General features: G+C 31.3%; 1 protein-coding gene across 22 annotated transcripts in view; it reads left to right on the top strand.

The window, feature by feature from the left end:
• The window catches only part of LOC130676142 (sodium channel protein para), a 37,643-nt gene that overhangs the window by 5,917 nt on the left and 7,966 nt on the right, over nucleotides 1-23,760 (top strand). For 2 of the 22 annotated variants that reach the window (XM_057482147.1, XM_057482148.1), the window contains exons 2-29: nucleotides 560-636; nucleotides 1,507-1,937; nucleotides 2,023-2,197; nucleotides 4,375-4,407; nucleotides 5,837-5,992; nucleotides 7,264-7,469; nucleotides 7,944-8,072; nucleotides 10,287-10,378; nucleotides 10,612-10,824; nucleotides 10,947-11,007; nucleotides 11,466-11,775; nucleotides 11,896-12,174; nucleotides 13,512-13,940; nucleotides 14,030-14,123; nucleotides 14,238-14,306; nucleotides 14,747-15,021; nucleotides 15,106-15,279; nucleotides 15,356-15,706; nucleotides 15,803-16,037; nucleotides 16,873-17,079; nucleotides 17,185-17,317; nucleotides 17,387-17,505; nucleotides 17,572-17,843; nucleotides 17,931-18,104; nucleotides 19,769-19,891; nucleotides 22,871-22,993; nucleotides 23,211-23,405; nucleotides 23,499-23,744. In XM_057482147.1, the coding sequence (XP_057338130.1) occupies nucleotides 2,054-2,197; nucleotides 4,375-4,407; nucleotides 5,837-5,992; nucleotides 7,264-7,469; nucleotides 7,944-8,072; nucleotides 10,287-10,378; nucleotides 10,612-10,824; nucleotides 10,947-11,007; nucleotides 11,466-11,775; nucleotides 11,896-12,174; nucleotides 13,512-13,940; nucleotides 14,030-14,123; nucleotides 14,238-14,306; nucleotides 14,747-15,021; nucleotides 15,106-15,279; nucleotides 15,356-15,706; nucleotides 15,803-16,037; nucleotides 16,873-17,079; nucleotides 17,185-17,317; nucleotides 17,387-17,505; nucleotides 17,572-17,843; nucleotides 17,931-18,104; nucleotides 19,769-19,891; nucleotides 22,871-22,993; nucleotides 23,211-23,405; nucleotides 23,499-23,744 (4,842 nt within the window). In that variant the 5' untranslated portion in view covers nucleotides 560-636; nucleotides 1,507-1,937; nucleotides 2,023-2,053. The remainder of the gene's footprint in view (nucleotides 1-559; nucleotides 637-1,506; nucleotides 1,938-2,022; nucleotides 2,198-4,374; nucleotides 4,408-5,836; nucleotides 5,993-7,263; nucleotides 7,470-7,943; nucleotides 8,073-10,286; nucleotides 10,379-10,611; nucleotides 10,825-10,946; nucleotides 11,008-11,465; nucleotides 11,776-11,895; nucleotides 12,175-13,511; nucleotides 13,941-14,029; nucleotides 14,124-14,237; nucleotides 14,307-14,746; nucleotides 15,022-15,105; nucleotides 15,280-15,355; nucleotides 15,707-15,802; nucleotides 16,038-16,872; nucleotides 17,080-17,184; nucleotides 17,318-17,386; nucleotides 17,506-17,571; nucleotides 17,844-17,930; nucleotides 18,105-19,768; nucleotides 19,892-22,870; nucleotides 22,994-23,210; nucleotides 23,406-23,498; nucleotides 23,745-23,760) is intronic. The other 20 variants (XM_057482150.1, XM_057482154.1, XM_057482156.1 and 17 more) reach the window with 20 other exon arrangements.

Raw genomic sequence — 23,760 nt, forward strand, 5'->3', positions numbered from 1 at the left:
AATTGCACCGACTCTCGTTCGCTACCACCGTCGGGCAGTCTGACTCGTGAAGGACTGTAGCTACTTGGGCACTGACTGTAACGTGTTCACCTACTTTCCATTGACACGCGATCACCTAATCGCTTTACTATATGCCATATATACCACCAGTTATACTATACGCTACTCTCTATTCCGCTGCCACACTACGGCTAAACGCTATTTTTTTATTTTATAATATTTTATTATAACATACAGTAGTAGAGCAGTTTAAGTTTACCGACAATGTGAATCTATATCCGTAACTTTTTATTTAAAACTTCCGCTAGTCCACGTAAATTGCCAACTGATACCTGCATACAAACTTGCCTAGTCTACTGTATGTATGTTTGATCTTTCAACAATTCCCCAGATCATTTTATAATGTTTACATACCGTGTTTACGTTTCTCGGTGGGTTGGAACGGAAACTTTTATTAATGTCATTTTTTTATTTCTTTGTTCTTTGCTTACTAATTTTTAAATGGCTAATGAGTACTAAATGGTTATTGAAGTTGTTTTTTTTGTTGTTGTTTCGGCAGTGACGCGTAGCTTCAAAGTCCAGGCTATGATAATTCCAATAGCAGATTGAGCACACTCGTCGTCGCTTCATGTATATGTATGTATTTTTTTTTTATTATTATTGTAATTATGTAGTTGCTGCAAGTAAAAAAATTAATTAAGAAATTCGACTATTTATCCGATAACAAATTTATTATAAATAATTTATCGCTAAAATTGCCAGTTAAAATTTTTTTATAAATAGATTATCTCAAAGTTCAAGTGGTTATCTCAAATAAATAGAAGATAACATTTATATTTCTATTTTTAAATAAAAATATTAAGTCAATAATTTATTTAATATTACAATTATTGACCATCAGCAAGTAAATAAAATTTTTTTTATTAATTGCAAAAAAAAAAAACGGAGAAAAAGAAGTCGTATTATTAAATAAAATGAAAATAGTAAATTTATTAATACACAGAAAAAAAGGATTTCTTGGCGCAAGAAATAGGGTAGAAGTACCATTTGTGGCCACTGCTCCATTTTTGGACATTTAATAAATTATTTTAATTAATGAAGAAGTGTAAAATAAAATTTCCATTGCAATATTGTGGTAAAAGTGTCTTTGTATACATACTCAAAATTAATTATGTCATTGCGTCTTTTACAAACTATTTTATTAGAATTTTTAAGCGGCCAAAAACGGTACCTCTACCCTATTTTGCATTATGAATTGAAGACAAAAATTTTCCTAGAACTAGAAAAAATTTCTTGGCTCAAAAATTTTTTTCTCGCCTCAAAAAATTTTTTATCGCCCCAAGAAAATTTCTTGGGTCAAGTAAAAATATTCTTGGGGCGAGTTAAAATTTTTAGCGTCAAGAAATTCTTTTTTTCTGTGTAGATTTAAAAATGAGAATAAAGCAGCTCATTATTAAAGGATTAAATGAAATGAATATTAATATTGGGGATGATTGGATGTAATAGGTCGGACATGAAAAATCTTGGTTCACGTTGGACTGGCCCCAACATACCACGCACTGCCGCAGCGCGCTCACTACTGGTCGCCGCAATTTCACCTCTACCGAATAATAACAATACCGGGAGACGCAGGCATAACGTGAGGAGTGAAAATAATCAAACAAGACGACGGAGTATAATTATCGCAAGCGGCGAAAAAAAAGAAAGCGAGATAACGAGGAGTTACGTGGTGCAACAGCCGCATTTATCCGTCCGATCCTACAAAACTTCTTTGTACACTACTACAACCGCGCATTCAAAATTTAAGAAGCACTTACTTGTAGCCAACATTTCAATATCTCGCTTACAACTACACTATTCTCGCCATCGACAGTTTTATTCTTTTTCACCTCAAACACACAGCCGTCATTTAAGGAAGTGTTAGCACCTACCGTAAGGTAACGTTCGATCGACTCCCAGAGCTTTCACGTCCGTTAATTAGTTTATTTAATTGGATATTTAATTATGCGAGTGTTGTTACAGGAAGGTGCCGTTGTCGTGCGCAGCGTAGACAATGTCCGAGTTTTCTGACTCCATATCAGAAGAACGAAGTTTGTTCCGTCCGTTCACGCGGGAATCTTTGGCTGCTATTGAAGCTCGCATTGCTGAAGAACTTGCCAAGCAGAAGGAGCTCGAAGCTAAGAGAGCACTAGGCGAGGTATGGACAATTACAGTACCACATTTACCTATTTTTTAAGTAGTCTTATAATCATAAAGTCAGGTCGTGACAGTTTAGTTTCAATAAAAGTTAACTTATACCCGAGTTTTCTTTAATAAGAAATTAACGACTCATTAAATTACAAATTCAAATAATAGATATTAAAAAAAAATAATAACTTGATAATAATAAAATATAAATCTACTTTATGAGAAAGCTTTAAAAAGTTTAACGCGCTCGCTGTATATTGGAACAGGTGAAAGTGCTTTTTTTTATTGCAACTCTGCCTTACGCATAAATATCCGGTGTTGTAAATTACAGTTTAATCAATCAATGTCTTGTTTATTTATACTTTTTTTTTATTCATTATTATTTAATGTAAAGTTTAAAAAAAAAGTAAATAATGATTTTATGTTTACAATGAAGCAAAGTAAAGAGCACGACTGTGTGTATATATCGGCCAATATTATCAGTACATACTTGTTTATTTAAATTGTTTTTTTATATTTAAATGTGACTGTTTATGTGTTCCGTAAATAAAAATTTACAAAATGATATTTTAAAAAAGTTTAATCGCGTTTAAATTTTTAACTATTGCTACAAAAGTGTTAGGTGTGTGCTTGACTATGTAATATTAGCAGTAGCGTCAGTGGGATTTAATTATTTCTCTCTATATATATATATATATTTAAATAAACTGTAAAGTCAATACTTGTGTATACAGTTTTCTAAATGTACTATTTTCTTCTACTGGTTCACTACTACCACTACTGTTTTCTCTGTACTTTAATTCTCTCTTTGTTTCACTGTCTAAAAGCATACAGTATTATAAAAGTCGCGTGCGAAAGCTCGATGTATGCAATGTCATATTTATTATCATTATTATTATTATTATTGTTATTATAATATATATGCTGTGCCTGATTCTATCTCGTATCTTCTTGTTACACTTATAATCTTCCGCAATACCTTGCCCTATAATAATTAATTTAATTACTTAACTTAACTTGTCTACTTATTGATCCTGTAGACTAATTTAAAAATCGCATAAAAATTTTTAAAATAATAAACAGTAAATAAATTTATCACTAATGTATGCTATAGATTAAAAAATAATCATTTTATTATATTTTTTCCAAGTAATCCATAGAACTTTCGAGAGAGAATTCATTATACTGTAAAAAATCGGGAGTGATTATGGATTTTATTTAAATCCGATGTCACTCGGAGTTCCGGAGTAAAAAAAATCACGCATACGGAGTAAATGAGTTTTTTTTCAGGATTTAGAAGTGATCTAGATTTTATTTAAATCTGATTCGGAGTGACCCTCGCAGATTTGAATCACGGTGGAAACACCGTGGAAGTGTAAACACCGTAGATCCACCGTGGTTACACGGTGGGTTTGTTCCATTTCACCACCGGGTATACACAGTGTATCCACTGTGATTACGCGGTGTATCCACCTTGATTCTACGGTGGCTTGACCACTGTGTATACACGGTGTTTCCACTGTGATTATGCGGTGTATCCACTGTGATTCCACCGTGGCTTGACCACTGTGTATACGCGGTGTATCCACTGTGATTCCACCGTGGCTTGACCACTGTGTATACGCGGTGTTTCCACTGTGATTCCACCGTGGCTCGACCACTGTGTATACACGGTGTTTCCACTGTGATTACGCGGTGTATCCACCATAATTCCACGGTGTTTCCACTGTGATTATGCGGTGTATCCACTGTGATTCCACCGTGGCTTGACCACTGTAATTATGCGATGTATCCACCGTGATTCCACGCTGACTGTGCTATTTCACCACCGTGGTTCCACGGTGTATCCACCGCGTAATCACAATGAAAACACCGTGTATACACGGTGGTAAAGTCACCGTGGAATCACGGTGGATACACCGCGTAATCGCAGTGGTAAAATAGAACAAACCCACCGTGTTTCCACCGTGATTTAAATTTGCGAGGGGAGTTTTACTCTAAGGGAATTAAATAAATATACAGTCTTCCGGATTTAATCCGCGTTCACTCCGTAATTTTTTACAGTGTAAATTACATTATTATTTATAATTTTTTATAAAACAATTTGTTTTATTATTATTTTTTTTCATCTCTTCCTACTTTGTATGTCTGTATGTATGTAACTCTTTCCCTGTTGTGCAATTCCAGGGTGGTTATGGACGGAAGAAAAAGAAAAAAGAAGTAAGATGTTGCATCATGCCAAGTAATAACAAGCTAATCACACAATTTTCTCTCTCTCTCTATTTTTTTTTATTTATTTTATTTATTTATTTAAAAAAAAAAAATTTACATAAATTTAATTTCCATTTTTTTTTTAATTTATTTATTTTTCAATCTCTCTTGTAAATCCACAGCATTTAGAGCCATAGATAAAAATATACATATATATAAATAAAATATGTATGTCTATATATGTATATGTGTATTAAAATGAAAGACTAGAGCTTGTTTTAAATAGAATATATATAGTTTGACACGCACACACAGACACACATATATTTTTAATCAATTTAAAACCACACTGGGGAACAATAAACGCTTTTGCTTCATTCAATATCTAAATTATCTCATAATATTTTTTTTTTAATATCAAACTCAACTCCATAATTGTTCAACTTCTATTAAAGTAACGATTTGTATACGTAATTATGATAGTAAATGATTAAAAAAATATTATGGGATAAATGTTATGAGCAGTGTTAAATAAACCAAACGCTTTTAAAATGAATGTTAATTATTATAATTATAATTATGAATTATGATATTGTGTTATGGTACAATTTTAATTAATAGAAAACGCTTATTAACTAATAGATTAGACAACAAATAAACATACGGTTATTATACAAGTAGCAAAAAAAAATAAAAAATAATTGACCTGCTATAATGAGTCACCAATTAACGACCAACCAATCCAATATTACGATTACACATTTATTTTGATGGTTTTAATGATTAGATTGCCTGCACGCGCAATACTATTATCACGAACTAATACGTTAGTCCTAAAAAAATCTATATATTTATTTATCAAATTATATATTAACACACTTTGTTGTAAATGAATTACATGATTATTTCACGGCTGAATAAACAATAGTTAATAGGCTAGAATGTGTAGGTATATAAATAAATTAGTATATAGAGTTTAATGTTTATATATATATTATACATATGTATGTTTATATATAAATAAATGTTTTTTTTTACAGTACACACCGCTTGTTACTGTACACATGTTTATTTAAATAATCACTATTTTATTTCCTAGGATTTATACCAATGAATATCAACAATTCCAGATGACGAAATATAAATATGAAAAAAAAACAATATGTTGTATATTAAATTTCAGGATAAAATACAAATATGGAATAACTGAAAGCATGTGAAATTGTTATTCTATATTTGTAGAACAATATTTTATTTCCATTAGTAGAAAAAAGAATGAACCATTGGTATATTTAAATTGAAATAACATAAAAATATGTAAATAAAAATTTATGACAGATTATTAATGAGATGATTAATAATTTAATCAATTAGATTTTAGCGAACAGATAAGGGGTGGGGGTTTTTTGAAATAAACTTACAAGTAATTATTTCGCAGACCCGTTATGACGACGAAGACGAGGATGAGGGTCCACAGCCTGATCCGATGTTCGAACAAGGGGCGCCCATTCCAGTCCGATTGCACAACGAATTTCCCCCCGAGCTGGCCTCGACGCCTCTTGAAGATATCGACAGCTTTTACCACAATCAGCGGGTAAATTATTAAAACTCATTACTCGTTACTTATATTTTTATTATCTCGATACTTAACTTACGATCGATCATGATTATGATCATAATCCGAATTATTAAAAGTCTCATTATTAAACAGCGTACATTTAATAATTGATAATTGACAGTTCAATGATGCCGCGACATTCATCATTAATTTAACACAATCAATTGAGTTTATTTAATGATAAATATAATTTATAATTTTATAAATAGAAATATTTAAATGCATTAAAATGTATACTTAGTTCGGAAGTTTTTTAAAATTTTTTATCGATATATAAATATTTAATTTTATGTACTTATAACTTGTATCGATGTACAAGTCGCCTTGATCTACTATAAGTCCTAATGTTTTTTTAATGGCACTTACATATTTGAATAAGAATAAAAAATATTTGGTGTAAATTATTTAAGTGTCTATTTGAATGTATGGAGTAATTTCCCATACGAAAAAAATATATATCCGGATATATCCGGGCAAATCTGAATATATGAGGCATATATTTATATATATGTTGCATTAGGGTGATCCAAAAAATAACAAATTTTTTTTTTTTTCTCGGAAACAGGTTCAAAAGTTTCATTTAGATAAAAAAAGACGCCTGTGAAAATTAGAGCTCTTAAAATCGATCAGAAGACTATTTTTTTTTTATGAGCATGACATTAAAATAAAAATAACTAGAAAACAATGCGGAATTCGAAAAAACTTTATTAGAAATAACTTCTAGGAAATTAAATTGCCTACAAAAAAGGTCCAATGATATTTTGTAATAGGTCTGATAGTTTCACCGGAAAAGTAAGAAAATCTCAAATTTAATATGAATTCGACCTTAACCTCATATAATTTTTGAACAACGAGATTCCTCAAAAAATGATAAGAATCTTTTTTTGTAGAGCATTCAATCCCCTACAAAAATATGCCTTCCAATTATTCCTATGACGCATCGTTAGCTACTTATAAAAATCAGAAGACGTAAAAAAAATTTTTTCCATGTTATTCTTATGGAAAATAGAAAAGTGCGATGAGGAACCTCTTAATGTTGATATTAAGAGCTCTAATTTTCACAGGCATCTTTTTTTTATCTAAATGAAACTTTTGAACCTGTTTCCGAGAAAAAAAAAAATTCGTTATTTTTTGGATCACCCTAATGTTGCATATATGCGACATATTCCAGATTTGCCCGGATATATATTTTTTTCGTATGTGTTGTAAGAAAACTAATTATTTATGTAAAAATAATGACATTTTAGACGTTCGTGGTTATCAGCAAAGGAAAGGATATATTCAGATTCTCGGCGACGAATGCGCTGTGGATCCTCGACCCGTTTAATCCAATACGACGGGTGGCCATATATATTTTGGTCCACCCACTCTTTTCCTTGTTCATCATCACAACTATTTTGGTTAACTGCATACTCATGATTATGCCCACAACGCCCACCATCGAGTCCACTGAGTACGTATTATCTCATGATCGCCCCCACCCCTATATGCACCTCCATATAAAATTAAAGAAAAAAAATTAATTTAAAAATACACACACTCGATAAACAAAACTAAATAACAAAAATAATAATCGCTAGCAAAAATAGTTTCATAGCATTAATTTTATTATAAATATTTTTTAAATGTCTAAAGTAATCTAGGATTTTTTTTTCAAACGCTAAAATTTTTTATAGATTTATTAGACTCGATCTTTAAATAAACAAAAATAAATATCGGTAAGTTTGTAACTGAAAAAAATTAGAACAATAGTATAGATTATTTTAAAAAATATATTTATATATATTATATATGTGTTAGATAGTTTTTTGATGTCTGTTGATTAAAGTGAATAAATTAGCATATTATTTTATATTTTAAATAAATATTTTAATTGTGTAACAAGTAATAATTGTGTAATTTTGAGCATTACAATTTATGTTTTCAGAGTGATATTTACGGGAATCTACACATTTGAATCCGCCGTTAAGGTGATGGCGAGGGGTTTCATTCTGCAGCCTTTTACCTATCTTAGAGATGCATGGAATTGGCTCGACTTCGTAGTTATAGCTTTAGCGTGAGTAGTTAAACAATTCATTGATTTATTGATTTATTATTTGTAACAAAAAATACATCACACACATATATATGTACATATAATCCAGTATACTATACTGTAAAAAATTTTCGGAGTAAATGCGGAATTAATTCACCTCGAAGATAAATTTACTCCAAAGGGAAATTTATTTTAACATTCAAATTTCAAATTGGAGTAAAGTAATAGACCCAGTACCTAATCAGAGAACTAGTACCCCTCGAGTCGAAATATTAAACGTAAATTGAACGTTCTTGACGTTTTAAACGTAAATTGAACGTTTTCAACGTTTTAAACGTAAATTGAACGTTTTTAACGTTTTGAACGTAAATTAAACGTTTTGGACATTAAAAACTCAATTTGACAGCTTTTAACTTATTCAAAACGTGTATTGGAGTATCATAAATCGAAAACGTAACTAAAACCTATTTAGACTTACAATAAGAAAACATAAGCATTCAAAAAATTTTTTTTCATCGATTTTGTACTACTGGATTATAATCACGTCAATTCCCTAAAATTTTGTCGTCCGCCTTTCTGGCTCTTAAATAAAAAATTCGTATTTTGAAAAAAAATTTTTTCAGTTCATACTTCTATCTAACACTATTATATCTTTTCATATATTATGATATCAAGGTTATGAAAATTGTGATTACAAATATTGAAATAAATTAATTAATGTTATCATTGAACTAAAATCATAACTCATGAAATTACCAATTTTTTACGAACCAAAATACAAAAAAATCGTTTAATTTACTTTCAAAACGTTAAAAACGTTCAATTCACGTTTAAAACGTTAAGAACGTTCAACTTACGTCTAATATTTTGACTCGGGCCGATCAGGTACTAGATCTTTTACCTTAAATACGTATGGAAATAAAATTTATATGACTCCGAAATAATTTCGTCAAAAAAAAAATTCCATATGCGATTTTTTTTTAAACTCCGGAAGTCCGGTGGTGAATTTGAATAAAAATAAAAATTCATATTCACTCTGAATTAACTTCCGTTTTTTTACAGTGTAAGTAAATATATAAATACTGATATCTATATTACATATTACATATATATGTGTTTATATAAAGCAATGAATTAAAAGAAAAAAAGCGTTTATTACACAATAACCATCTTCATGAGTTATGTAATTAATTAATGTATTTATTGTTAATTATATTCCCCGGTCGTAACGGATTTGTTTTTTAATTATAGTTTATTGACTAACAGACTTGGTGGCGACTAGTATCACTCGTTATATTAATTACGGGTGATTTAAACGCTGGACATATACATATCATACTTAATAATATATAATAGAGTATTTGAAGTTTAAATACCAGTAACAATAATACTAAATTTATTACAAAAGTATCTAAGAATTATTTTTATCCTCTAGCTAGTATTCAATCGATGCAATCTTACAATCGCGACATCGATATATTATAATAATTAGGTATCAACAGGATTATACATATAGAATATAAATATAAATGGAGCTTATATTTTATTACCTCATAGACAAGTAGTTGTCCTATTAAGCTGATGGTAGGTTTTAAAAATTCACTAAAACGCACACTGATAAAAAATTTTAATTAAAGATGATAAAATATAAATTTAAAAAATAATAATTAAATATCACACGACAAAGGCATACATATAAACAACACATATATTACCGAATTAATAAACGAGTAGTGAACAAATAAAATAAAAACATATACATTTTTAAAATAAATTAGTTAATTAGTGAAATTTAGTTTATTATTCATCGTAAATAATATTTATTAATTAGTTATCTATAGAGAGCGATAAAATAATTTATTGTGTAGTATAGTCTATACATATATATTACATATATATTTATTATTATTATTATTATAATTACGTTACGTTAATTGTTGATAGAATAATTGTTATTAATAAATTAAGAACTAGGAAGTTTTAATTACATAATTATATATATCTATATTTATAAAATATCATGCATGGAATATATTCATATATAATTATGGTAATTTTGTAATAATTTTATTAATTAATCGCGGTAGATATTAAGTAGATAATTAGTTTGTAATTTAATTAAATTAATGATTTATTCATTTAAACATCTTATTTATTATTATTATTTTTTTTTTTATTGTTTAAATTGTTTATTTTGTATCACTGTAATGTATGTGACGTTCGGGTGTATTGCAGTTATGTGACGATGGGCATAGATCTAGGCAACCTTGCCGCTCTCAGGACATTTCGAGTCCTCCGAGCCTTGAAGACTGTCGCTATTGTACCAGGTATGCTTAGAGAGTATTGATCAGAGTAGTAAACCAGAGATTAATACATTAGATTTGCTATTTAGTATCGATAAGTCGTGCTTGTTATCCACATTACCATCATTATTATGTGATAATTTTAATTTTCATAAATAAATGTCACATAAGAAATAAATTCCGACATAAAGAACTGATAAATATATTATATTTACTCATTAATTTATTTACTTAAACGGTGTGTACTTTGTATGTAGGTCTGAAAACCATTGTCGGCGCTGTGATAGAGTCAGTAAAAAATTTGCGCGATGTGATAATCTTAACGATGTTCTCCCTTTCCGTCTTTGCGTTAATGGGCCTTCAGATTTACATGGGGGTCCTGACGCAAAAATGTATTAAAAACTTTCCGAATGATGGCTCTTGGGGAAATCTTACTGATGAAAATTGGGAAAAATTTGTTAGTAATGCAAGTAAGTTTATCTGAAGTCCAATTTTACGGTACATTCATTCACTTCTATATCTAATTCTCACACATATAATTACGATGTGATGATAATTGTATTTAAATGAATTTATAATAATTTTATTTTAGCCAATTGGTATGTTGATGACAACGGTAATATGCCTTTATGTGGTAATTCATCGGGTGCTGGGTAAATATTTTTTTTTTTTTTTTATTATTACACTGTAAAAAATTTTGGACGGTTTAGAGTAAAAGACTCGGTGTAAAAATTACACCAAATATCGTGTTAAATTCAGGTAGTGAATCATTAATTAAAATTATAACGAGTCACAGAATGGTGTAAAAAAAGTAGATTACACTGTATTCAAATTCCGCGGGGGAAAAATTTACACCAAGGATTTTTTAAACCGTAATTTTATATCACACGGTCGTGTAAAATTCTCGAGGGCTATTTTTACACCAAATTTTTTTACAGTGTAAAGTAAGAGACCTAATACCCGATCATGTATTCGTATATTTATATTTACTAAATTTTATTAAATATAGATATACAAATATATGGAATGATCAAGTACTAGGTCTCGTACCTAATATATAAATAATAAAATAATTTTTCAAGTAAATAATTGAATTATAATTAAAATATAGGATGTGTGAACCGGGTTATACGTGTTTACAAGGTTACGGTGACAATCCAAATTATGGATACACGAGTTTTGATACATTTGGATGGGCGTTGTTGTCGGCATTTCGTTTGATGACCCAAGATTATTGGGAGAACTTGTATCAACTGGTGCTGAGATCGGCTGGTCCGTGGCACATGCTCTTTTTCATCGTTATCATATTTCTTGGATCGTTCTATCTTGTGAATTTGATCCTCGCCATTGTAGCGATGTCGTACGACGAGCTGCAGAAGAAAGCTGAGGAAGAGGAAGCTGCCGAGGAGGAGGCGATAAGGGTAAAATTAATGTTTGCAATTAACTCGCCGTGTTGTATAGAATATTAATATTACACTGCTATATATTGTGCATTGTATATACAATGTATAGATAATAATTGGATGGAAAATTTTAAACAGGAAGCTGAAGAAGCGGCCTTGGCCAAAGAACAAAAGATAGCGGCTCATGCGGCAGCCAGAGAAGCTGCCGCTGCGGCCGCGGCTGCTGAATCAATCGTTAAATCGCCCTCAGACTTCTCTTGTCACAGTTATGAATTATTTGTTGGCCAAGAGAAGGGCAATGACGACAACAACAAAGAGCGCATGAGCATTAGATCTGTCGAATCTGTTAGCGAGTATCGGGTCAGACAAATCAACAACAATCACAACGCTGCTAATAAAGTTCGAAAAGTCAGCGCTGTAAGTATATCATTTTTAATATTTTCGAAATTAATTATAAAAATAAATATCACAAGTATTTATTTTTAAATTTCATTCCTTAATTTTTATTTGGCCGGTAATTATTTCTTTGAAATTAATTACCGGTGAATAATTAAAAATATAATTATTATACATTTTGAATTAATTATTTTATAGTATAATAATTATTAGTAATTGTGGCTGCTTTTGGTGCATACAGAGAATGCATATTGTGACGTAATAACACTTTTTTTTTACTTATCTCTTAAAATTACCGATCGAAATATCAAATATAATATTTGTTTAACACAATTTTATAAACAAACAAACAATCAAATTGTCTATGAAATAAATTTACCATTTTATTTTATTTCATTGGCATGATATTTAAATTTAGCAGACGTATATAAATATATATATGCATGATATATATAACTTAAATTGGTGCATGCGCTAAATTAGATAATAAAAATAAAATAAATAAACACGACAAAATAATTCATTACACCGACATACAAACCGTCGTCCAGCGGACCGAATATTTACACAAATTTTTTTTTTAAACACAAAATATCTAAATACATATTAATAAAATATCCATAATAATATTACAATATTATGAACTATTTGTGATAAAAAAAAGGGTCAAAAAAATTCTGATAGCTCACAAATAACAAGTACGTGCATGCAAACGGTGCCATTAATTTGCATAAACGATTATTATAGATTCGAGTAAAGCATAAAAAATTTTATGAATTTACATTTGTACCTTATCAACAGTAAACTTCAATCCACGTAATACGTATTATAAAATAATAATAACATTTTTTTACGTTATATAATTATTACATGTGCTTTTGCAAGTGTAAGTGATGCCTACATATTATTATTATACGTTGATGTAAAGCTAGTAGCGTAAAAAAAAAAAATCAGCCCATATATTCGGTAGGAGAAACCTTTTCTTGTCTTTTTTTTTTTTTTTCTAAAGGTCTCTCGCGCCCCTAATGGCCAGTTTACTTGTGCTTACCGGGAAAATCTGAGGAAGGTACGTGTACGTGAAGGGATGACGGTCGCAACCGTACGTACTTAAATTGTAATAGGATAAAAAAATAAAATAAATCTACAACATCTGTCTCTGACTATCTATTTGTCTGCATTACGAAATATCACGCAAATACATCAGCCATTATTAAATAAAACAGTAAAAAAATCCTGGGTCCCTTTGTAGATTGACGTGGAAATTAAAAAAAATTAAGTCTCGTCACTGATAATTAAAAATTAATTTTTGTTAATTAATTGTGTGATAAGACCGGCAGTAATGGATGAAATATTTTCAGGCAAGCCTTAGTTTACCCGGGTCGCCGTTCAATCTCCGAAGAGGAAGCAGAGGAAGCCATCAGTTCACGATTCGCAATGGCCGAGGCAGATTCGTCGGACCACCGGGTGGTGACAGAAAGCCGCTGGTGCTTTCGACGTATCTGGATGCCCAAGAACATCTGCCTTACGCGGACGACTCTAATGCCGTGACTCCGATGTCCGAGGAGAATGGCACGATCGTCGTCCCGGTTTACTACGCGAGTCTGGGCTCGCGACACTCGTCTTACACCTCCCACACCTCGAGATTATCTTATACGTCCCATGGTGATCTGCTGGGCGGTATCGCCAATGCCGGTAAACCCATGACCAAGGAAAGCAGATTGAGAAGTAGATCTGCCAGACAGCCGTCAACTAATGGGCATCCAGAGCAAATGCAAAAATTACATCATGTTAGTATTCAAAGTTTGAAGTACAAAATAATTAAATTTTTGTTAAAGAAAGGGGATTAATTTCCTTTGATGGATGTTTTCTGATGCAGGAAGTGGACATGGAAGATCCACTGGGTAAAAATAAGCAACAAGACAACCCATTCATCGAGCCTTCCCAGCAGAATGCTGTTGTTGATATGAAAGGTCAGAAGTTAAACTTATATTTAGACGCAGACGTACCTGTACAACACTATTGTTGTCTTGAGTATAACTTTCTATGCTAAACTTTGTATATTTTGTTTTATTTGTGTGCTGCAGACGTTATGGTTCTGAATGACATTATTGAGCAAGCCGCTGGGCGGCAGAGTACATCATCAGAACAAGGAGGTAATTTTTATTATTTTTTTTTATTTACTTCAGTGCGTCACTTGCTCGCTGAACGTAGACGCTGTTGTATTTTAGTATGACAGTAAATTGATGAGTGCGTTATTTATAACAGACAATAGATAAATTTACAAGCGTTGTAACGTTTTGTATATTTTTTACGTTTACGTTCGTGAGTTAGGTATTGATCAGTACAAATGTCCAGGAACGTGATGAGTTGTCACGTTTGTTGATGAGTTGTTTTAATTAATAGTTGTTTTATTTTGGGGAAATAGAATTCTCATATTGATTAAATGGATCAATGTCTCTTAATTAGTATTTTTGTTGCATGATATTGCTCAAGAATTATTTTAATTGAAATAATTAATAACAAAGAAAATTATTTCCTCAAAATAATTTTATGTTTTATGTAAACACTTTGGTAATATCAAAAAAAAATATAGTCTCTGTTTATTATTTTTCAACAGACGACGACGAAGAAGGACCAACAATAAAAGAAAAAATACTGTCGGCAGTAATTAGGGCGATTGATTTTTTGTGTGTATGGGATTGCTGCTGGGCATGGTTAAAATTCCAAGAGTGGGTTGCGCTCATAGTATTCGATCCATTTGTCGAACTTTTTATTACTCTCTGCATTGTAGTCAACACCTTATTTATGGCCCTCGACCATCACGATATGGACAAAGACATGGAGCGGGTATTAAAATCTGGCAATTACGTAAGTAAATTATTATTACTCAGTTGATACTCAGTCAATTTTAACTGCAATATAATACAACAATATATATAAATATAATTGCAGTTTTTTACGGCGACATTTGGTATCGAAGCCGGGCTTAAATTAATAGCAATGAGCCCGAAATTTTACTTTCAAGAAGGCTGGAATATTTTCGACTTTATTATCGTGGCGCTGTCACTTCTCGAGTTGGGTCTCGAGGGTGTCCAAGGTCTTTCAGTATTACGTTCGTTTAGATTGGTAAGAAAATTCAGATATAAAACAACTTGTGATTTTACTCTCAATGATAATAATAAATTTTTTTGTGTGTTAACAGTTGCGAGTGTTCAAATTAGCTAAATCGTGGCCGACTTTAAACTTGTTGATATCGATTATGGGAAGAACAGTAGGAGCCTTGGGTAACTTAACGTTCGTGCTGTGCATTATAATATTCATATTTGCCGTGATGGGTATGCAGCTGTTTGGAAAAAATTACACCGATAAAGTTGATCTTTTTCCCGACGGTACTCTGCCAAGATGGAATTTTACCGATTTCATGCACTCATTTATGATTGTATTCCGTGTGCTGTGTGGAGAATGGATCGAATCGATGTGGGACTGCATGCTGGTCGGTGACGTCTCGTGCATACCATTCTTCCTGGCTACTGTTGTAATCGGCAACTTGGTCGTACGTATCATCCAATTTACCTGCCGATAATAACTGAGTGATATTATCGTCAAAACTTTAAGTTAACGCTTTTAAAACTGTGCCATTAATCCGAAGGTTCTCAATCTCTTCTTGGCGTTGCTCTTGTCAAACTTCGGTTCGTCAAATCTGTCAGCGCCGACGGCCGACAACGACACCAACAAAATAGCCGAGGCAATTGACCGGATAGCAAGATTTATAAATTGGATCAAGCGAAGCTGTTCAAATCTCGTTAAGATGTTGAGAGCCAAACTCACCAACCAGATATCCGATCAGGCGCCAGGTGAGGGACCGTCCAACAGTTGGAAAGAAGGTTTATATCCAATCAGATCGCTTGCTGTGTGCGCTGTGTAGTTATTGTCATCATTGTAATCGAGTTGGTCATTGGTCATTTTTATTTAACTCCGTCCTGCCTATCAATCATCAAATACCCGTACTATTGTTTATCATTACCTCCATCACCTGATAATATATACAGTTGCCAATCATCGATAGTCGCTAAATGCTTTTCTTATTTGGATTTGAAGTGGATATGACCGATGTAACAAACATGTAGTCTATTCATCAACGATTTTAAACACCCACTTATCCCCCCTTCGATCACTTGTTTACTTTTGATAACGCGCTCATGAGGACACACTTAATCAGAATGTAGCCAATATGTATATTTATTTTTTAAAATTATTAATACTACTACTAGTTACTTATTAGTCTCCTTTTTGGTTTTATTTAATATTTTTTCGGTTATATTGACTAATATATACTACTATTACGTGTACTAATTCACAATCACGCACGCTGTTTTGCACAAAATTAAGTCCCGCACTATATATTATTTATATATTATTATATAAAATATAAATATATAAATTCATTCGTGATCGAAAAATAAAGTCTTTGTTCACTCGACGTCATTAAAACATTTTCATTCTGATTAATTATGATACCAAATGAGTGTGCATGTGTTACAATAAAGAAAAAATTTTATCGTTTTATTTGAGAAAGTCCAAAAATTTAAATAAAACAAATAACATTTTTTTTTATATACAAAAAACGATAAAATTTTTTTTCGTTTACATTTGAGGCGATCATAAAATAAAAAAAATCAGTAACGGTAACACGGCTCGTGTAAAAAAATATTTAAACAGTTATCCGATATTATTTTTCGACCATGAAAATTGGTAACCCGGATGGGTTAGAGATCATGTGTAACTGCGCAGATGGAATTGACCGGGACGGAGATCGGGATCTTGCAGATGGAGAGCTGGACTGCTATCGGGACAAGAAAAGCGCCAAAGAGTTTAACAACCAGTTGGAAGTTGCCATCGGTGAAGGAATGGAATTTACCATCCATGGTAATTAATACTGTCATTAATAAATTTATTTTTAAATAATAAATTAATTTATTGTTCAACGCAATTTATTTACTTGGTTGGATGCTTTTGCTTGTTCTCTAAAAGGAGATCTGAGAAATAAATTGAGAAAGGAAAGATTGAGCATGAACAATACAAAGGCTATCAGTAACTCCATTAATCACTACGACTGCCGGCTAGACCATGACTACATCCATCATCATGACGACGATACTATTAGGTAATTTCAATTTATTTATTTATTCGTATAAATTATTTATTACCAATAATTAATTATCCGTTTCTGCAGTAACAAGTCATATGGAAGCCATAAAAACCGACCATTCAAAGACGAAAGCCATAAAGGAAGCATTGACTCGCTGGATGGTGAAGAGAAAAAAGACGCGAGCAAGGAAGACCTTGAAGAAGGTTTGAGTATAAAATTTATTTGAAATGTTGAATTGGAGTGAAATTTTTACAATGATGTTCTGGCAGATCTAGATGATGAAGAAGACGAAGATAAAGGCGAAGATGAAGGAGAAGTTGGACATATAATACTAGCCGATGAAGACGTAATCGAAGCAGACTACCCAGCAGACTGTTGTCCTGACCACTGCTACAAAAAATTCCCCTTTTTGGCGGGTGATGACGACGCTCCGTTCTGGCAGGGCTGGGCAAACTTGCGGCTAAAAACCTTTCAACTTATCGAGAACAAGTACTTCGAGACGGCTGTGATTACTATGATTTTACTTAGCAGTATGGCATTGGTAATTTTTTTATAATGAAATTAAAAAAAAAATAGAGTAGAGTAGAGTAAGAAATAAAATGATGTACTAAAAATAATTTTTACAAAGGCGCTTGAAGATGTTCACCTTCAACAGCGGCCGATTCTTCAAGATATTCTTTATTACATGGATCGTATCTTCACGGTCATCTTCTTTCTTGAAATGTTAATAAAGTGGTTGGCGTTAGGGTTTGCAAAATACTTCACAAATGCTTGGTGCTGGCTCGATTTTATCATTGTCATGGTAAGCAAAAAAAAATATTGTATATTTTTTATATAAATAACTTAACACAACAACGAAAAATTTATCCCACCCACAATAGACGGCGATCGACATCCAAGCCAGTACAACAATTCAAACTTTATAATTGTACTTTATAAATTCTTCCAGACTTGCATTCAATTCATACATTTATCATCAAATCATAAACCGAAGATTTTTAAGTAATTAAAATTTATAAAAGAATATATATAAATATTATTGATGTTTTTTAAAAATAAATTTAAAAATCTTCAATGCAGTAGTTAAAAATAATTTATAGCGGTTCGATAATCGATAGTGAAGACTACTCTCTGGAGCAGCGCAATGACTGGATTTTATAAAAATAATGATAATAAAAAAAGCTTGAGTATAGAGTGTAATATTATCGCAATAATGAATGTCTAGCTCGACTAATTATGAGTTGATTACACTAGCTATCGCTGATCAATTTGGGGGCGGTGTGGGCTGGAGCTGATGACATCCCAGCGTTCCGTTCAATGAGAACTTTGAGAGCTTTGAGGCCCTTGAGAGCAGTCTCCCGTTGGGAGGGCATGAGAGTAAGTGAAGGGCCTTGCGACGAAAAAATACGTTATTAAATTTATCTTACATGTATTATTATCATTATTAATATTGATTTACACGTTATCATTGAAAACGCCCTTTCAATTTTTAAAATTACTCATAAAGTGGTGGGTTAATGATGACGTTAAGTCACTATATAATAAAAAAATGAAGTAACGTAAAACAGTAACGGCGATGTGCTTATTGGGGCGAAGATGCCCACTGCCGTCTTGTCAAAATTTTCCTACTGTGTTATTTAATTATATAAATGTACAGAGTACATATTTGTTTATTAAATAACACAACTTGTATATGAAAAAAAATATAAAAAAATATTTGTCGTACTAGCTATTGCCATGTACGCCTTTTGAAGATTTGAAGTGTGGATAAAATTTTTGGTGTGCAGAGTATGCTTTTTTGTGTATAAACTACCTTCTGTGTCTCTATCCAACAACAAAATGTATGCGAATTTTTTAACGTTTTTCTATCAGGCCTTCACAGAATTAACAGATAAAAAATTTTTTCTTTTTATTACGAGCCAAGGTTTTGTTTTTTTATTTTTTTAAAATAATTACCGGCAAGTTTATTGTAGAATTTTGAATCAGATATAAACCATGTCTCGTAATAAATAAAACCTATGAAAGAATTAATCTGTTTCAGGATGGAGCCGATTATTATTAATTATTATTATTATTTTAATTTAATATCAACTTTTTCTACTGATCGTTTACTGCTACATTGTTGTCTTCTGTATTTATCTACTGTATCTATATTTATATATTTGTATAAAACTAATGTCTCTTCATCGTCTTTTCGTCAACATCTGATCCGAGGGCTACATATATTTGTCGACAATAAAATGAATTATTATTATTATTATTGTTAAATTTTTATTATAATTTTGTAAACAATATTCAGCAAAAAAATGCTTGTTAACCAGGTCCGCAATTATCAGATGACCCGATTCATTTGAAAAAATAAATGTAACAAAAAAAACTGTCTCACTTTGTCCCTTTGTAGCTTTTTTTAAAATTCTTTTAAAAAAACTCTTGCTGCTACAATCGTATCTCGTTTCTCGCTCGCAGGTTTCGCTCATTAACTTCGTAGCGTCGCTCTGTGGCGCGGGCGGAATTCAAGCCTTCAAAACAATGCGGACCCTAAGGGCCCTAAGGCCACTCAGGGCGATGTCTAGAATGCAGGGGATGCGGGTATGTAGCCCACCGTCTCAGTCGACCTCGTCTTACTTACTAATTATTACTATTTATTATTAATTATTACTATCCTCATTATTATTATCGTTCATTATTTTTATTCACAAATTAATTGAATTTTTTTCATTAGACACTAGATTTTTGAACTAGTACTTCATCGCGTTAATTGCATCACATGTTAAATTTTAATATTCAGTTACATTCACTTGAACAATTTTTATAAACACTTGAGTTTTTTTATTGTCATCACTTCATCTATTTATTATGTAACTGAAGTTTTGAACGTTCGTACCAATTATAAATAAATAGGGCGGAGGTACCGTTATTGGCCACTTTAGACCCAGTTTTGGACATCAAAAATTTTGATAATAATTTTTTGTGTAATGAAAGTGATTTTTATACTTTTTTGTTAATTAACATAAAGTATTAAATGTCCAAAAACGCGGAAAAATGAATAGTGGAAAAATTGAATGTATATCCAAAATTTATTACAGTTTCAAATATCAGCTTCGAAGCTGTAAAAATTACATTATTTCTGAAAAGTACCAAAATATGTCAATTTTGACAGTTTCTTATGTAATCTATAAATTTTTTAATTAAGAACAGTTTAAAAACTATAAGTAACTGACATTTTCAAGTTTCGTTCAACTAAAATACATTAAAAACTGTAAAATTTGGTATCTATAACAGTAATTACTTTAGTACAAGAAGTAGAGTCAATTATTACAACTTCAAATTATTATACTTGAAGTTTTTTAGACGAGAGCCCTGATTTTGTACTAAAAACTGTAATTTTTCCACTGCTCTTTTTTCCATGGGTGTAGTGGCTTACAACTGGTACTTCAACCCTATATTTATTTTAAAAAATATTCAACGTTTAGACCTTCAACTACATCTGCAACGGTAGTTAATGCTTTGCTAGAACACAATTACAGATAAATTATTTATTTTTAAATATTTTAAACAAACAGTTTAACAATTTTATAATAATGCTGTGCATTGTTAGTGATTATTTATTTTAAATTAGATCTAGTTTATCAATTTAATTTAAATACACGTAAATAATTGACAAGGTCGCTGAGACATTGGGTTTAAAACATAATAGTCATGCCCATACCCCGACACTTTTATCCACTTATACTAATTTTTTTATATCAATAAACAATTCTGTTGCATGGAAATGCCTCAACATTATTATTATTATTTTAATTAAATGTAGGCAAGCATGTTCCGCTGATTGTATGTGTGCAAATACTGGAATTAACACAGACAATAGCAAGATATTTAATAAGGCATGAATATATTAATAAAATTAATTACATAAAATTTTTTTTTTTTGCGGCTTTGGCAATTAATCTCGTGCTTTAATGCCTCTTTACTCATATCGCGTCACTAATTACAAAAGAACATAATTTTATACGCTCTTTTGGCTTTAAAAATTTCCTTAAAACCAAGAGGGCGTATAATTTTTTTTTTATTACACGGAGAAAAATGTTGGCTCGAAACGTACCAACTTTTATTATGCTGTCGACCAAACTTGAAACAGGAAGGGAAGCATCCAACAAATTATTGTGCTCATACGAAAAATGATTATGCTGTATCACAACACTTTCCGAGTCAAAAAACAAATTCGAATTTAAGAGTGTACCAGGTGATTTTCAAATGAACCGTTTTCAGATAAAGACCCAAATTATTAAACGAAATATCATTCGATGCGTAAACTTATTATTTATCGAATGAAATGTTTCTCGTTCGGAAATTGCAGTTTATATCTGAGAATGGCTCATTTGAAATTTTCATTTGCTAAAGTAAGTGCAACAAAGACAGTTCCGTTCATTTACATGTGTGTGAGAAAGAGAATATATGGCACATCCTCTTAAGTCTCAAAGTTCTTAGTGAGGTTTTTGAGGATCAATTTAGAATTTAAAGATTGACAACAGTATAGAAAGTAATTCTAGTTTAGTCCTCAAAGTAGTAGTTACGACCCTTGTTACCACTTTGAGGACTAAACTGGAATAACATAATCGGGATTAGAGCCTCAAAATACTCAAAACATACAGGAATAATTTAATCCGCATTTGAACCTCAAAATTCTCATCCGACGCATTCTCTCCCCTCCCTTTTCTATCTAAAATTTTTCAAAGTCCGAAATATAACTTTTCATTCGTTGAGGATTTTGAGGTCTCACTTATAATTAAAAATCAATAAATTATCCGCATTTAGACCTCATAGCTCTAATTGAGGATTTTGTGTACTAAAGTAGAGTTACTTTCTGGGCGGCAAATGAAACATCAATAGAAATAAGGCTTTTGAGGAATAAACTAGAATTTGTTTTTTGACTCGGGTTACTACGTGCGAGATACTTATCTTTAAGATTTAATAACAATTACTTCCATACAATACAATAATTGTGACGCGACATAATAATTTTTCATAAGAGCATAATAAATTTTTGAATACTTCTTTCTGTTTCAAATTTGGTCGACAGCATAATAAAAATTGGTAGGTTTCGAGCCAACATTTTTTTCCGTGTACCAATTTGGGAACTTATTTTAAAGCTTAAAGTTCTTAGCTTTAAAATAAATCCCCAAAACGATTGGTAATAAAAAAAAAAAATATAAGCCCTTTTGGAATTAATAACGCGATGTGTTCAATGAGATAAAGATGAATAAATTAATAATAATATAATTGTACTGCTATTTCGCTAACACGTAAAGAGTTTTTGGATCTAGTTGTTGAATACACGATAAGCCGCTTCAAAAAATTAAGTCGATTTGATAAAAACACAAACACTAGAAATAAATGTAGACTTTTTATATCGAGCTTAGTTAAAATGAAATTGATTGTACAGATATATAATAATAACAAACAGTAGTTAAGTTATTAACAAAAAAATATAATATTTGAACAATCAATTTAGTTTACTAATTTTTTATTTTAAGGAATATTGTTAAAATAATATTAACATCTATTTAGGTGGTGGTTAACGCGTTGGTCCAGGCTATCCCGTCCATCTTCAACGTATTGCTTGTATGTTTAATCTTCTGGCTTATTTTCGCCATCATGGGAGTTCAATTATTCGCCGGAAAATACTTCAAAGTAAGTTATGGTTTTAATTAATTTTTAATACCTGCACTGAAACTGCGAGTTTGAATTCATGCTCAGCCAATTGGAACAAACCGATTTCAGACTAAGTCCGGAAATTAATATTTTAAGTTTCAATGCAGGCAGTTATGAAAACTAAAGTCTGTTCTCTTGCCGCTGGATATACAAAAAATCTTCACAGAAATTATTAATCTATTATGATTTTTTCCAGTGTGTCGACATGAACAAGACAACATTAAGTCATGAAATAATACCAGACCGTAATGCTTGCAAAGCTGAAAATTATACATGGGAAAATTCGCCAATGAATTTTGATCACGTTGGAAAAGCTTACTTGTGTCTATTCCAAGTGGCCACATTCAAAGGGTGGATTCAAATAATGAACGACGCCATCGACTCTAGAGAAGTAAATTTGAATAACAAATAACTTTTATCAATCCATCAGACATCAGTAATTACTTAACATAAATTAAACAATAAATCAACCCCGAAATTTCAGATTAACAAACAACCAATTCGTGAAACAAATATATACATGTATCTATACTTTGTATTCTTCATAATATTTGGATCATTTTTTACCCTCAACCTGTTTATCGGAGTTATCATTGACAACTTCAACGAGCAGAAGAAGAAAGCCGGTGGCTCGCTCGAGATGTTCATGACTGAGGATCAGAAGAAGTATTACAACGCGATGAAGAAAATGGGGAGTAAGAAACCACTGAAAGCCATTCCACGACCAAGGGTGAATTTATTTATTC

This window comes from Microplitis mediator, chromosome 10 (genome assembly GCF_029852145.1).
Source record: "Microplitis mediator isolate UGA2020A chromosome 10, iyMicMedi2.1, whole genome shotgun sequence".
Classification (NCBI taxonomy): domain Eukaryota; kingdom Metazoa; phylum Arthropoda; class Insecta; order Hymenoptera; family Braconidae; genus Microplitis; species Microplitis mediator.